The sequence below is a fragment of the Grammomys surdaster genome, unplaced genomic scaffold, assembly GCF_004785775.1.
Source record: "Grammomys surdaster isolate TR1022 unplaced genomic scaffold, NIH_TR_1.0 958, whole genome shotgun sequence".
In the NCBI taxonomy this organism is placed as follows: domain Eukaryota; kingdom Metazoa; phylum Chordata; class Mammalia; order Rodentia; family Muridae; genus Grammomys; species Grammomys surdaster.
This window is the reverse complement of record NW_021605377.1, coordinates 3,754,952-3,770,888: the sequence shown is the minus strand read 5'-3', so window position 1 is coordinate 3,770,888 and position 15,937 is coordinate 3,754,952. Positions and strand designations below refer to the sequence as shown.

Sequence of the window (15,937 nt, the reverse complement as noted above, 5' to 3'; positions counted from 1 at the left end):
GAGAGAGAGAGAGAGAGAGAGAGAGAGAGAGAGAGAGAGAGAGAGAGAGAGAGAGAGAGAGATATATTAAAATATGTTTATCTAGGTCTCAGGAAGGTGTCTATGCATAGAGCTCACAAGGCAACAACATAGGGTTCCACTTCCTGTGTGGAAGGTTGCTGACCTTCCCCTCAGTCTCCCATAGCTCTGCATTTCCCCTCCTCTCTGGAAGATGGAGTTACCCTATACCTACTATTGGGATCATTGTCAGACAGGGAGGGACAGAAGTTAAAGCCTTAGATAACAGCTTGGCTTGTGCAAAGGTTAAGCTCCCACAGTGGTTGATAGCTGTCTGGTTGTGTACTTACCCATTTCCATGTGTCTGTCCACCCTCCAAATCAAATCATCTCATGCAACAACATGACTTTTCTAGCATTTAAACTAAACTACTTTGACCCAAATTAGGATACTCCCCAGCCCCAACTCCATGTTTCATGTGTGTCATCTATTCATTTCCCTTTTAATGTCCACACAAATCCTTCCCTGCCTCCTCATGCATCTCGGTCACACCTGTCCGCATTAGAGAGCGAGTTGACAGACTGTCTGAGCCTTATCAATGAAGTATGCACGGAGGCAAAGAGCGCCGATGACACGGAGGTCCTGGCTGAGTTCCTAATGCAAGCTGTGATCCTGGGCCTTCAGGAGAAGCACTTTAAGGCAGACATCATAAGAAAGCTTCAGGTAAGGGAGGCAGGGTAGGGTTTAGGGAAAATCCCAGTTGAATTGAAAGGAGGGGATTCCCAGCCCCAATGGATGTGTGCCTGGCACCAGGGCCGCAGCTCATCCATGAACTGGGAAACACAGAGTCCTTTTCTCTCAATAGGAAATTATCAGTTTGCTGGAAGGGAGCGAATTCCTTTCTCCCAGATCTTGGTTAACCCTGGCAAAAAGCCTCATTCTGATGGATGACTTAACAAAAGCTGAGAAATTCAAGAAAGCATCTTCGAAAGAGAACAAATTAATTTTCTTGAATCAAGCTCACAGAATTCTTATCGCACAGGTGGGATGTTTCTGATGGCCACAGACTTGGGAATGTACTTTCCTGCCACTTTTCCTCCATCTGTCCCTCTGTCTTTTCCCTCCCTCTGCCCCTCCCTCCCTTCTTCCCTCTTTCCCTCTCTCTTCATACTGACTACAGTATTTCTTCCCCAGATGTTAACTTTTGGAGAGACCATTGAATTCCCCCTCTCAGATGCCGACTACGCAAGCCCATTACAGCCGTTGAAGAATATCTACCTTCCTCACGTGATGTTACTGGCCAAAATAAAATTGAGGATTGGTAAGAACACTTAGACGTCTACCTTCCTAGAGGAACTGGTAGGAATTTTTAGTTGATTTTTCAAGTAAGCTATTATAATGTAAAGGTGTGGTAGGAGCCCAGGCTCCACATGCTCAAGTAGGTTTTGGTTACTTACCACGTGCTAGACTTTGTGGTATATGGATGATCTTCACGTTACGAGTTTAATTACGTCAGTTGTACTAGGTGAAACTATTTTCTTTGGACTATTGTGTTCTATCCAGTTGTTCAATCATCTGTAACAAGATTATTTTCACCATTTACTTTATTGAGAAAACATAGAAACACAAGGTATGAGTTCATTACTAAATAATACACCACTCTTTTCTCTAAATTACAACTGGGTTTTTTTTTTCTTTTTTTACACTTATGTCAAATTGAGAAAGGTTTCAGAGAGGAATATAGAACAGTGTTCTGTCTGCTGGTTATCACTGATGCCGTTATATACCCGTATCTCTAAAAACAATGCTGTGGAAGAAACATTGTCTTAATGTGTTGACGATAATGACATGCTTTTCCCCAAAGCTCTAATATCTTGTTTGTAACATTTTAAGCAATAAGTCTATGTCATCTAAATCTGGGGGACTGTCAGACTCTTTGTGTTTTTATGAAACAAGGTGTCTTGAAGGCATAGTTTCCATGTTTTACCATGATGCGTGTTAAGTAATGGATTTTCGGCTAAGAACACTTTGAATGCCAGGTGCCATGGTTGGTTTAGGCAGTGTAAACATGTGCATAGATGAACTGTCTGCAGGCTAGGCCCTTTGGAGAGTCTTTCTTGTCAGCCTGGGTACTAATCTGGCTGTTCTGTGCCTTACTCCTGGGTCAGGGGAACAGTCTTGCTCCTCAAAGCCCAGCCTCTTGGCCTTGCCCTGGCTCTCAGGTGATATCTGCTTCCCAGGGTCCTGGCTTCAGAGATTCCCTTATATATTATCCACCCTCTGACTACTGAGGTCACCTTTTCCTGTTGACTTTCAGTATGTTAATATGTTTAAATCTTTACTTGTAAAAAAACCAAACAGACATACAAAAGAAAACAATCACCTATCCTTAAGTACCTTGTACCCTTCTGATACTGTGGTACCATGTTTGGTCTCTTCACCAGCAGTGTCTGGGTGCTGCCAATTTACAAGCTCAGAGAGGAGATGGCAGAGTCTATAGCCAGTGTTTCCCTTTGGGGCATCACTATGCCGATGTTCACTCCTCCAGACCAGAAGGGGAAAGCAGGGTCTGGGACCTGGGACCAATGCTGTGGTTCCTTGTCTCGTCTCTGGGTACCTTGGTGCTGCTGGTGAGAAAGTCAGGAATGGGGGTTCACTGTCCATGTTTCCTCTCAGGGCATCTGAGCACCAGGCAGGGAAGGGTAAGCAGAGTCCAGGACAAACAGCATCCAGTCAGACAGGAGCAAGTACTGTGTACTGGGGGTGGGAGAAGAAAACAGGCCTGGAGTCTTAACATCACAGCTTGCTTAGTTGAGGGCCTTCACTGTGGTTGTTGATTGAATCTTCCCCCTTTGGCCCATTCCTTCCTCAGTAGTCCAGACAATGCTCTTGGAAACCTTGTTTTCTACCAATACCTTTACTTCACCATGGCAGGTGACTGATGTTCTGTCTCAGCCCAGCATAAGCATCTTTTCATGTGGGTGTGGTCTTTTCTCTGGGTTTTGGTAGGTGCTATTCCATTATCCTCACAACCAGCATTTCCAATGAGAACCATAGTGTTAGTCTAACTTTTATTTTCTTTTGCAAAAGACCTGTCCTTCCTTCCCCCAAGCTTGTTAAATATCTTCTTTCATCTCTGTAGTTCAGGAAGTTTATAAGTCTAGGTTTGGATCCCCTCTTTATCTACGTAATAATCAGTTGAGCCCTTGGCATCTGCAGGCAAGTTTCCTTCTGTCTGGGGACAATTTCTTCTTAGTTATTGCCCACCCACTTCCACTGTTCTCCATTTGAGGGTAGATACCCATGTGAAACTGTCAAGGGTGTCAATTAGCTTCTTTGTAGTTCTCTCATTTCAGAACCAAGGCCATTGTAGCCCACTTGCCCTAAGTCACCCTAGACTAGGTAGTTTGTAAATAGTAGAAATCTATTGTTCTCATTTCTGGAGAGTCAAAGTCCAAAGCCAAGATTTAACGTTCTGTGAGGGTGCATCCTCATCATACCTGGTGCCTTCAATTGGTCCTTATGTGATAGAAGGGGTGAACTGGCTCTTCTAAGCTGTTATATAACATGCCCAGCCCAAGGGCTCAGTTTTCATAATCACCAGGCAAAGCTTGACCTCTCCATATACATATGGTGTGGACATTTTAACATACAAATGGGAGAGAACATAAACATCTGGGAATAGTCATGGCATTCCCCTTATAGAAGATTAAATGAGAAAAATGCCCAGCTCGCTGCTGGGACCACAGTACGCACTCTAAGTGTTGATGATATTTGTTTGTACAGTTTATCATCTTTTGGTGGTAATTCTATTTTTATAATTTATGATCTAAGCTTAATTGAATAGATCTTCTTAATAATTAACACTTTTGACATTGACCACCCTCTCAAAATTAGCTGATAACTTACTTTTCTATGTAAGCTCATATATATATATATATATATATATATATATATATATATATATATATATTCATGCATACAGGTATGTTGTATATATTTTGTTACCCTATCCTCCTATGTTATTTCACTCATGCTATCTCCTCTAGAAGCCACATTCGATGTTTCTCTTTATGGCTGATGGTTGTTCTTTCCTGGGCTATTCTTCTTTTTCTCCTTATTGTTCTTCAGGTCTAATTGTGGCAGTCAGAATGACGGTCAGAAGAGCTGGTTCTGCCTGTGTGTCGTGGTTCTGGATCAACTTTTAAGAGTCTCAATTCCCCAGTGAGGCTCCAAGGGAAACAACAAAGGCCAGCCAGCGTTTTTTTGAGTTCAGGAGGTCAGAGGACTCAGTCCGTTGTCTGATCACTCTTGGGAAGTCCAGGAGTCAGCCAGTCACAGTTACCCTTTTCTAGAACTTGCAGAGAGTTCTGCAGAGAGCATTCAGGCTCTCCCTAGGATACCATCTCTGATCTTTGACATTAGCCTTCCTGACTCTCTTTCTCGGGGTCCTGTTAGCTCAGAGAGCAGAAACCTGGTGCTGGCTCTCTCTGTTGTCATCTGTTACCTTCTAGGACCCTCTTTCCTCTTCTACCAGTAGCTGCTCAGCCAAGAGAATCAGGAGTACGGCTGGACTGGCAAAGGGAGGCCAGCAAACACATGTTCAGGGTACCATCTCCCCAGAATCTACCCCTTACCCTTCTTCTCCTTTGATCTATTCTCCATACTCACCACTGGCACGTGAATCTCACTCCATAGTTCACAGTGTCTCGTAAGCCTCCTCCAGGATGGACTAAAGCAACTAGCTGGCTTCTCATTGCAGCTCAGTTGATGAGCACATTCAAGCCATCACAACCTCCCCCCCACCCCGACACACACACACATATTTAGCCCCATGGTCTGCTTCTTATTTGAGTTCTGCATGAGCTCAGAGCACAGACTGTATAAAAATCAAATCTACTCTTGGCTTTTCTGACTTCCCGATCTTGAAGATCTGTCACCAGTCACTGACAATGCTGTTGCTTCTTTGGAGACGCATTTGAAGCCGAACAGCTTGCTTCCTGCTGTATTATATTAAATACAGCCTTTAAAAACAAAACCACAAGCTCCTTTCTGTCAAAACAATGTCAGTTTCACAACAGGGCTTTTTTTTTTTTTTTGAGTTGGTGTTTACTGGGAAAGGGAACATTTCAATATTCTGAAGAAGGAAAGCATCCGCAAGTAGCTTTCGCCACAGTTTCCCCTTACAGCATAGGTTACATCACAGAAATGTTGCTACTTGATCCATTTGATCATTTGTGATATATACATACACACACACAAACACACACACACACACATGAAACAGAGTTAAACAAGGTTGTCACCCACTGACCTAGATAACCATGCTGTCTAGCTTGGCTTCTGGGGCCTTTTCAAGATCTAGACAGGGTAGCTTCCTATTCCGCTCCCACAGTGCCCTACAGTTTCTTTTAACTACTTGTCTTGCTGATTATATTCTTGGTTAATCAACAGTTCCATGATGTCACTCTTAGGACACTGTGTTGTAGTTTAGGGTGTGGGCCATGGGGCCAGGAGGTTTTAGGTTCTAATCATGGTCATGTGACTTTGGGCAAGTTACTTACAGTTTTGAGCTATCACCTTGTCTTCTGTCAAATGTTGGCCACTTAGTGTTGTGAATCACAGGGGAAATTCATGTGGACTTCATGAGATGGTACTTGGTGTGTAGAGAAACATTTAACAAGTCTTAGATCTTGTTATTTTTCTCATTTAAATCTAGTACTCAAAGATCTAAAAAATATTATTTGATGTCATATAGGACAATGTTTCATAGCCAAGCAGTGGTGGCCCAGGCCTTTAGTCCTAGCACTTGGGCAGCAAAGGCAGGCTGATCTCTGAGTTTGAGGCCAGCCTGGTCTACAGAGTGAATTCAAGGGCAGCACACACAGAGAAACCCTGTCTCAAAAAGCCAAAAGAAAATATGTGTCTTCCATTCAATAATCCTTGCACACAGTCATTAAATATGAGAGCTCCTAAGGATAATGGCATATAGCCCTTGTCTATAAAGAACTCTGTGTTGATGAGATGATATTACATAATGAGCAACCAGTACATTTCATAGAGAGAAAAGCATTGCCTATTAATATATGCACACCTATTAATAGTGAACAATACACAACGTCCAGATGTTTCTCTGCTAAACAGCATTGTCTTAAGAGCATGGGGGTTGTTTTATAAGCACCAGGAAAAGCTGAGAACTGGAGAGACTTGGAGACGATTGTTGATTTTAAAAATAATGTAGCAGATTGGAGATTTATCAAAGATCAAATTACTGTTGTAGTTCACTGACAGATTAACTGTTGGGGCGCTTTAAAACATTCATGGCTACTAGGAACTGTGAAGTCCATTGACTTAGTGGCTTGCTCCGATCACTGACGACTTCATTGTTTTGTCTCTACCCAAACACTTTGCTTTAGGACACACCTTGGCCAAGCAGGTATCTTTTGGCAGCAAGAAGAAGGACATCGGTAAGTGGCTGCCTGTTCTTCACATCTTTGACACGGCCTTGAAGATCTGTAGGGCAACCGCCACAGAGGAATATGAAGTGGAGGCTGAAATTCTGTTTCAGAAAGGTGAGTTGTACCTGGCATAAGAACTGGGATAAAGCCTGAAGAAGTGTGCAGTTATTAATAATCAACTTCTTGACTGTGAAAACCATAGCCTTTACAAAGAGCTCAGCAGTTACAAGACAACATGAACACCCTCTGTAAATCTCAGGTTCTGATCAAAGGCCTCTCTTAGATTTTAGCTAAGAAGAAGTTACTGCTAATTGATGTCCTCATATAAAGTTTAATGTTTGGTTAAAAAGAACATCAATATCCGACACTTCGCCACAGTCTGTGGTGGGAGAGATTACTCAGCAGTTTTAAGGATGTAATGCTCTTAGAGAGGACCTGAGTCTGGTTCCCAGCATCGTTGTTAGGAGGAGCTACCACCTGTAACTCCAGTTCCATGGTTTCCAACAAACCTTCTGGTCTCTGCGGGTACCTCCATTGATGTTCACATATACCTCTTCCCATGCGCATAAATGGATACATCATTTACAAATTAAAATTTAGGGGTAGAGAGATGACCCAGCAGTTAAGATCACTGACTTCTCCAGAGGACCCAGGTTTGATTCCCAGCATGAACATGGCTGTTACTTAAATTCCAGGAGATCTAATGACTTCTTTTGGCCTCCTCAGGTACCAGGCATACACATGATATACAGACATACATGTAGACAAAACCATCTGTACATCTAAAAAAATTTAAAAATTAAAAATAAATCTTTTAAAATGTGTGTACATGTTAAATAACAATAAGCCAAATTGTAATTATTAATTACAACAATAAAGAATGATTTATTATTAAATGATAATAATAATATATTTAGTGTTTTCCATTATTTTACTACTTATTAAAACAGTTTGATTACTTTCTATAAGTAAGAGATAACATTAAATTAAAATTTAATAACTGTAGAATAGGTGCCTTTAGAACTTACAGATAGTGCACTCAAATGATTTTACCATGGCCATTGTAGCTACAAGAAAACCACAGGATAATGGTTGTTGTTAGTTATTGAACTAGACATGTCATATGAGAATTAACATCTTATATGCCAGCAGCTACTAAATGAGACTGTCCAATGGGAACCCTGTTTCTCTCCCATACTCTGGTCCTTTTCCTTCCTGCTGCACAAAAACTGTGGCTCTTCCTCATGATGACTGTAGATTTCCCTTTCTTGGCATTTCTGCTACAGGAGAGATGCCTCAGTTCCTGTACTTGAAGAATGGTGTCCACCATGGGAGACATGTGAGGGGAGGACACTGCCATGATCTCTAAGTGTTTGCAAGCATTTGTTGGCCTTTTAAAGAACTTGTTTTTCAGTAGGTTTATTTTATGTATGTATGTGTGTATGTATGTATGCATGCATGTATGTATGTATGTATGTATGTATGTATGTATCTATGTTGTTTTGAAACATGGTTTCTCTGTGTAGCCCTGGCTGTCCTGAAACTTGATCTGTAGGCCAGGCTGACTTTGGACTCAGAGATCTGCTTGCCTCTACCTCCTGAGTGCTGTGAATAAAGGCATACAACACCACTGCCCAGCTTTCATTAAGTTTATTCTTAAAACTTTAAAACTAGGCTGGAAAGATAGCTCAACCATTAAAGGCTAGTCTCACTGCCCCTCCCAGTATAAAACTTAGCACCTTTGCTCTTAATTGACAAAAATTGTACATTTTAAGTACCGAGTAATGCTTTACTATTTGTATACAGTATGAATGATTAAATCTAGCTAATTAAATTTATCCAAAACATTTCATTTTGTTGCATGAACTTTTAAGAATCTAATTCCTCAACACTTTTAAAGTATGTAATACTCTCTAATTATAATCTTGAGGCTATCTAGTAGACTACAGAACTCCTCTATCTTGACTGAAGTGTTACCAGCACCTCTCTGTTTCCCATATATTAACAACCAGCACTCTGCTTTCTCCTACGAGAATGGAGCTTTCTTGGATTCATACATTAACATAAGGAAGATCATTCAGTGTTTGCCTTTCTGTGCCTGGCTTCTTCTGCTTAGCATAGTGTCCTAGGTTCCTGTGTGCAAATGGCAGCATTTCTTTCTCTTGATGCTGGATAATATTCTTAATGTACACATATAGATATCACATTAAAAAAAATCCATTTAGCCTCCAAGAGCGCTCTGGCTTACTCCATATCGTTATGGTTATGAAAACTGCTCCAATGAGCATAACGATACAGCTGACCTATTTTTGGTATTTGTGAAGTGGACAAGGGCAAGATGCTAGAGGAGTGAAATCACGAAGTAAGAAACGTGGGCTGTAGGCCAGTGATGCTGGAAGTCTGATGGCATCTTTATTGAAAGCATCCCACACCTTCAGGGGCAAGGAAGCTTTAACTCTTTCATCCTGAGCTTACCTTTCATCAGGACATGACCCAGACCTGCAGAGGACAACAGTTCAGCTTCCAGAGTTTGCCGAATGAAATATCTGCTCTTCCATTAACAACAATAAACACAATATGGGAAATCATCTTTACACCTGTTCTTTCTTTTTTCAGGCCGAATAGAGCGTCAAATGCTGATGGAAGAGAAATCTCCAATTGCACACGTAGAGAGTTTTTTTGAAGCTATTCAAATAAGCCTGAGAAATGATCAGAACTCAGGGTAATCACATTTAATTCTTGTCAAACTGTTCCTGTGTGGTCTTTCTTCTGCGTGGTGGTGCCCAGAGGATTCAAGAAAGGAATGAATGAGAGATCTTGTTATGGCAGGGCTTGTGCTCTTGAATTCATCCAGACAGCAGGTTCATTGACTGGCTTCTCAAGCTTGTTGCTTTTGGCTCTGACCAAAGGCCTTCTTTACAGGAAAAGATGGGATGTCTTCCATTTATCATAGTAACATTCTAGGCTGCAAACTGGTTCTCATCTAGACCCAGGTTGCCTGTCAATATCAAGGCTATCTGGACTTCCTCTGGCTTACAACGAGAAGATCCTTCCTTGGATATGAAAGAGTTTAGAAGGATTTATTTATAGTCTCTGTAGTCATCCATAAGTCTATTTAATTCTGTATAGAAATTTCCTCAATATTGAGAGGAAGCCACTGTTGTTAGATCAGCACTGACAAAACAAGCCTCAACTGATACTTTAATAGTTCATATATAGATCTGACTATTATTACTGCCTTCTGTGGAGTTCCCTATCTCTTTCCATTTTAATTAGTATAGAAGAGTAGACAGAGGCCTGCTTTTCAAGGATGGCTTCATTCACTGTGATGTCTTTAGTGACTCTTTGCTAGAATGTTCCAGAAAAATCTTTGCCAAGCTCTGTATCAGTCATAGCCTGGGATGTTGCTAGCACAAGGACAGGAAGAATGCTGAGCACTCTCCTAGCACTTTTTCTTGCAGAGGAAGATCCTACTAACTGTGGCCTAAAGATGCACAGGTTAGGAGGGTACTTGTTGGCCTATACTTACCATCTACTATCCCAGACACTGTTGGCAAAGCAGGTGAAGAGATTGTACAAGAGAACAGTGAGGCTGAGGCTAATGTCCTATTGTTTTTTAGGTTGATAAGGGATTCCTATCTTGAAATTGCCCTGATGTATTTTTATCTGAAGAAGCCAAGGAAGAAGGTTTCAGCAACAACACTAAAGGTAACAGCTGCATTTATGGAATTAGTAACTGCCTGCCTCTGATTGTTTTCAGTAACTCTAAAAGAATAAGGCATTTTCCTGTGTGACGTGAGGACATTAACTCATCACTTCACAGTGTCCCTTTGCACTATGCAGTCTTATGGACACTTGCTGTCAAATGCCTCTTTGGAGATGCTAGGCAGAACTCTGGAAATTGATTTCATTTAGGTGATTCTGCTTGTTATAATGATGCACCCAGAATGCTGGCTATGTAAATACTCAAATGCAGTGAGTGGTTAGGGATGCTCAGGAGAATGCAAGAAATGGACAAATGGCATTCTGAAACCAATATGACCTGACAGAGTTAATTATCCTTCATAGATGTATAAAGTGCCTATGTTGATCAAGCCTCTCATCTAGAAGGTGAAAAGTCAGTGCTAAGATAAATGTAAGATAAATAAGATAAATGTCTTCTCATAGAGCTGATGGAGGAAGATAGGTCTTATGGTAGCAGACACAGAAAGTCAGTGTGGAGCGGTGGGCTGTGAGAAGCAGCTGGGTACCTGGTCGAATGCAGGCCTCAAACCCCAGAGACCCTGAAGGGACTGTAGGTGTTTGGCCCTATTCCTGGGCCCTGGTTCCTTTCACTTAGGACAGCCCTCTACAGCCCTCCCAAAGAGAGATTTGTGTCACATAGCACAGGTAGAGGGCCTGACTACAGGCCGCAGAGCCTCAAGAGATCTCCATATTAATGAGATACCTAAAGGCCAGAGGGCGTAGCCAATTAAGCATTTCTTCCCAGATCCTCCTCCTACTTTCAAAAGGTATTTAACCTCAGGCTTGCCCTGAGAACATGGGGTACAGCTTCATCCACTTTCCACTCTGACAATAAACCTTTTAATACCATGGACTACCTCTAGTCTTTGGGGACCACTGTGAAGAACCATAGAGGGGGGCCTTCAACTAACGAGCCATAGTCTAATCTCCTGCCAGAGGACTTCTCTATGTTCCAGCCACAGAGAGGCTGACAACTCAAGCAGAGGAAGCCAAGCCAGCCATGACCCAGCCAAGCGAGTCTCCTTGACCAAGAGTCTCTTTCCCCGAGGGGTGCAGCCAGAGCTCATCTTCTCCCCCTCCAGCCCTTTTGGCTGCAGGCAGCCCAGCCCATATGCCCCTGGTCGTAACTCTTCTGCAGCCTCTCAGTGGTGTCTGGGAGCCCAAGGGTTTGAGACCAGCCAATCTCCATCCTCCTTCTTCCCCAGGGGTCCCCAACTCAAGATCTCCGCCCCCACGGGACCTCAGACTGGGATCTTCCCACACCTGTAGTTGAGCTCTGTGGCTTCCCATAGTCCAGCGTCCACCCAGCTCAGCGTGGAGTGAACTCAGTCGAATTCCTGCACTTCTATCCCCTGAGCCACAATTCTAGCCGCCTGGGGTGGCAGACATGTGGGATCTACAACTCAGGCCAACGGGACCCACGCCCATGAGTGAGCTATAGCCCCACAAGTCAGGAGAGAACAAGGGAGGAAGAGAAGAAGATAAGGGGCCCTCTGTAGGGAAATTTCCAATGAGAAATTTTTTTTGGTTGCTGGAATGGTAAATGAAGGTGGTTGTATGACATTTCATATATATATATATATGTATGTATATATATACACATATATATGTATATATATGTATATATATACATATATATGTGTGTGTACATATATTTATATTTATATATACTTTATATTTATATTTTTGTTTGTTTGTTTTGAAGTAGGGTCTTTCTGTGTAGCCCTGGATGTCTTGAGACTCTCTTTGTAGACCAGGCTGGCCTTAAACTCACAGACTTCTACTTGCCTCTGCATCCCAAGTACAAAGGCATGAGGCACTGCAACTGGCTCAAGTCTCTAATGTCTGAGGTGTCATGAACATGATTTAAAAATGTCTGGGCAAATAAATTTAGTCAATTGAATTACTTATATGATAGCTGCCTTAGGTGGGTACCGCCATTTAAAAAATCAAAATGGCTATAAACTAGGAAAGGTTGCTCTGGTGGTATGAGAAAAATGTTTATTGCCAGTTAGAGAAAAACAAGTGTTCGGTTTTCATAGAGAGTACCACTGAAAAGTAGTCGAACGTCTGAATAACGTCGCTTTCTGGACCTGTTAAAGAGATATGCTTGCAATTATGAATGTCAAGTGGGATTTGAAGGGGGAAAGTAGTGTAATCCCATAAAATCTGTATATCTTGACATAACATAAATATTTTAGCAAGTTATAAAATTACCAGAGGCACAGAAAATAGCCCAAAACAAATAAGAACACTCACTCAGGCATATTCAGGCTGTTGAAATACAACATTTGAAATTTGTCTTAATAGAAACAACAGACACACACACACACAAAACCTTTAAAAGCCAGCAGGACTGGAGCCACTGAGATGGGTCAGTTGGTAACAGGCACTTGCCGCCGAGCCTTATTGCCAGGATGAGCACGGCAGAAAGAACCAACTAGAGCAAGTTGTCCTGTGACCGCCGCAGGTGCACTGTGGCATATAAGTGCCCTGAAATAAGTAAATAAAATATACAACAAAATAAACAGTAGTATTTTTTTGCTTTAAATATTGTACAAGCAGCACAGTCTCAGGCTTGCATCTCAGTCTGACATATCAGAGTGACTTCAGAAGCCTCACTGCCCCACCTCTGACATGGAGGTGGCTATCTATGCCTTTTAGTGTGGTCAGGAACATAAAGTACTGAGCAAGATGTATTGAGTACTGCCAACTTCACCTAACTTCAACATGACATCTATACTCTCCGTTAAGTATTGTGTATATGTAGTAGACTATCCAGTAACTATTAGTTAAATCTAATTAACAGTTTTTGAGCATCTATCTATTTATTCACTAACTAAACATTTTTGAAGGGCTTGATGTAATAACCAGCTGTGTCCTTCACTTTCCCTAGGGAGCCAGAGTCTAGCAAAGGAAAGACACAACTGAATGATACCTTGATAAGGATCGTGAACACAATCTGCTAAGGTGGAGATGATACAAACAGACTCTCTTTCCTGGGAATACAGTAGAAGGCTTCCCAGATGAGCAGGGTCAGAAGAGGAATGGAATTTCCCAAGCAGTTAAGCAGGGAAAAGAGTTCAAAGAGAAAGATCAGTTGTGGCAGCTTGTTTTTTTTTTCTTTTCTTTGTCATATATACATATTCTAGACATCTTACTGGGTGTACCATTCACACATATTTTATCCCAACTGGTGATTTGTGGTGTTTAGAGACAAGGGAGTTATTAATTTTTATGAAGTTCGGGGATGAGCTTTTTCTTTTTTATGGATTGTGTTTTGAGCGGCGTACTGAAGATCCTTAGAACCCATTGATCTCTGAGTCTACCTTTGTGTGTGTTTCATTCTCTGTTACTTTAGCTTTGGGTAAGATTTCAGGTCTCAGACCGCATGCCCTCTAGCTCCACTGTTCATCTTCAAAATCCTTTTGGTTCGTGGAGACCTCCTTAGCTTCACACACACGTTCCAGACTATTTCTCAATTTGTGCAAAGAAACAATGAATTGGATTGTTTTCTTTGAGGAAGTCTGTGGATGCTACAGTCCAATTTGATGGCAGGTTGTCGTAACAATTTTAAGACTTCGGGGACACAAATTATCTCTATAGAAATATGATTGATGCATGTGTATTATTAAATTTTATATTCTGTGCCCTCGCTGAGCTTGTTCATTGATTTTAATAGAGGATGTGTGTGTGTGTGTATGTGCACATGTGCAGATGTGTGTGGATCGTAGGATTTTCTGCATATAGGATCACATCTTTTATAAGTAAATATGCTTTTAAGGCTGCATCACCAATCATTCCAGGTTTTCTCTTATTCTTTTCTGGTCCCATGGGCTGTGAAATGTTGACACCTCTCCATCTCCAAAAGAAAGCCCATCATGTTCTTTCCCCCGTGAGAATTTTTAAAGTTCTCTTTTGAGCTCAAGTCTAGCCTTCTTAACAATGTTTTCTTCTTAATTAAAAGTGGCTGCATTTCCCAGTGTCTGTATCATTAATTGTACCCACCTTTCTCTGGATTCTTTAATTTGTGGCTGGAAGTCTTGCTTCCAGACTTGAAGTACGTAAATTACTCAGGCTGAGTAAGGTAGTAGTTGTTGCTACACTAGAGCCCACATGGTTCCCTGTAGGACCTTATCTTGGGCAGAGCTATACAGTTCATATACCCACAGAGAAGCCTAACTTGATATCCTTTTCTCCAGACTTCTCACTGTGTAGAGTGGCCACGTTAGACCATTTTACCCAGTCTACTCCACATTCCTGACACCTAGGATCTCACTTCTTCCTATGCGCCTTCTAGACAGAAGTAAATCATTGACCTACTTCATGTTACTATATGTTTAATTCTTCTGTTTCCTTGAAAAACAAAGACATCATCAAAACATGAATTTCAAAACATTAAAACGTAGGGATCTAATTACTTAACACTTCTTTGTTTTTCAAGAGAAGGTTTTACTGTGTAGCCCTGGCTGTCCTGAAATTTGCTCCGTAGGCCTGCAAAGAGCCATCATCCACTGCCTCCACTGGGATTAAAGGCTTGTACCACCATACTTAATCTAATTACTTAAAATTTTAAAACCTGAGTTAAAATTTATTTACTTCAGTTATTATTAAAAGTGTAAGTTACTATGTTTTCTGTGTTCATTTTTGTAGCATTAAACTTCTTTTTCTTTTTCTTTCTTTCTTTTTTTTTTTTTGGTTTTTCGAGACAGGGTTTCTCTGTGTAGCCCTGGCTGTCCTGGAACTCACTCTGTAGACGAGGCTGGCCTCGAACTCAGAAATCTGCCTGCCTCTGCCTCCCAAGTGCTGGGATTAAAGGCGTGCGCCACCACCGCCCGGCAGCATTAAACTTCTTGTGTTTAAAAATTGAATGTGTATAAGTGTTTATGTGAATATGTATAGATTTATATATGTAGATAAAGATAGAGATATGTACTCAAGGTAAAAACTGTGTCTATTTGTGTTTTATTTTCTATTATTCTATGGAGATATGAAAATCTCTTTTGCATTTTTCATAACAAGAATCTAATATCAAATCCATGAAGTCACTGAGGAGTCTGAGGCCAGAGAATCTTGAGTTTGGGGCCAGCAGGGCTATAAAACCCATATCAAACCAACAGAAAGCAAAACAAATTTGAATATTTTCATTCCTGATCTTTTTGCTCCCAATGCATTTAGTATAAATAACCTCTATCAAAATGGAATTTGATATCACTTAAAAAGATATTTTTATTAACTTAATATATAAGTCATATGAACTCATTACAAAAAATTAGGGAAAATATAATCGCTCTTAAGATGATGTAATTTCAGCTTCTATGTACAGAAATAGGTGTGTACTTTAAAAAGGTGGGATTATATGTGCACACAATTTTGTAGCATAGTTTTCTTTCTGATATATTTTGAATATCTTTTCATGGCAAGAATATTATACTACTTGATGGCTGCATGTTATTCCACCAGCATTTCATCTGGTGATATGAGGTTTGTCAAAAAACACTGCGATAGTCTTTATCCTAAATGCTTTCTATTCACTATTTTAGCCTCTTCCCAGAAGGCTTAGTTCTTTAAAAGAACCAGTAGCAACTCGAATGGAGATGTATAGCTCACTGGCCTGGATTGCAATACGAGCTGCTGCACAGGTTAGAATGTGGATGTTGACCCTTCCTGTTGTCCTGTGTCCTCCATTGCTGACCCTCTCTGTTGTCGTGTGTCCTCCATTGCTGACCCTCTCTGTT

The 15,937-nt window shown here is 41.1% G+C and overlaps 1 protein-coding gene across 1 annotated transcript in view; it reads left to right on the top strand.

Annotated features, from left to right (window-relative positions):
- Cfap54 (cilia and flagella associated protein 54) overlaps nt 1-15,937 on the top strand; it is a 283,790-nt gene that overhangs the window by 190,307 nt on the left and 77,546 nt on the right. Inside the window, exons 54-60 of the mRNA XM_028783037.1 lie at nt 563-720; nt 863-1,039; nt 1,192-1,318; nt 6,414-6,569; nt 9,072-9,177; nt 10,076-10,163; nt 15,743-15,841. Coding sequence (XP_028638870.1) covers nt 563-720; nt 863-1,039; nt 1,192-1,318; nt 6,414-6,569; nt 9,072-9,177; nt 10,076-10,163; nt 15,743-15,841 — 911 coding nt within the window. The remainder of the gene's footprint in view (nt 1-562; nt 721-862; nt 1,040-1,191; nt 1,319-6,413; nt 6,570-9,071; nt 9,178-10,075; nt 10,164-15,742; nt 15,842-15,937) is intronic.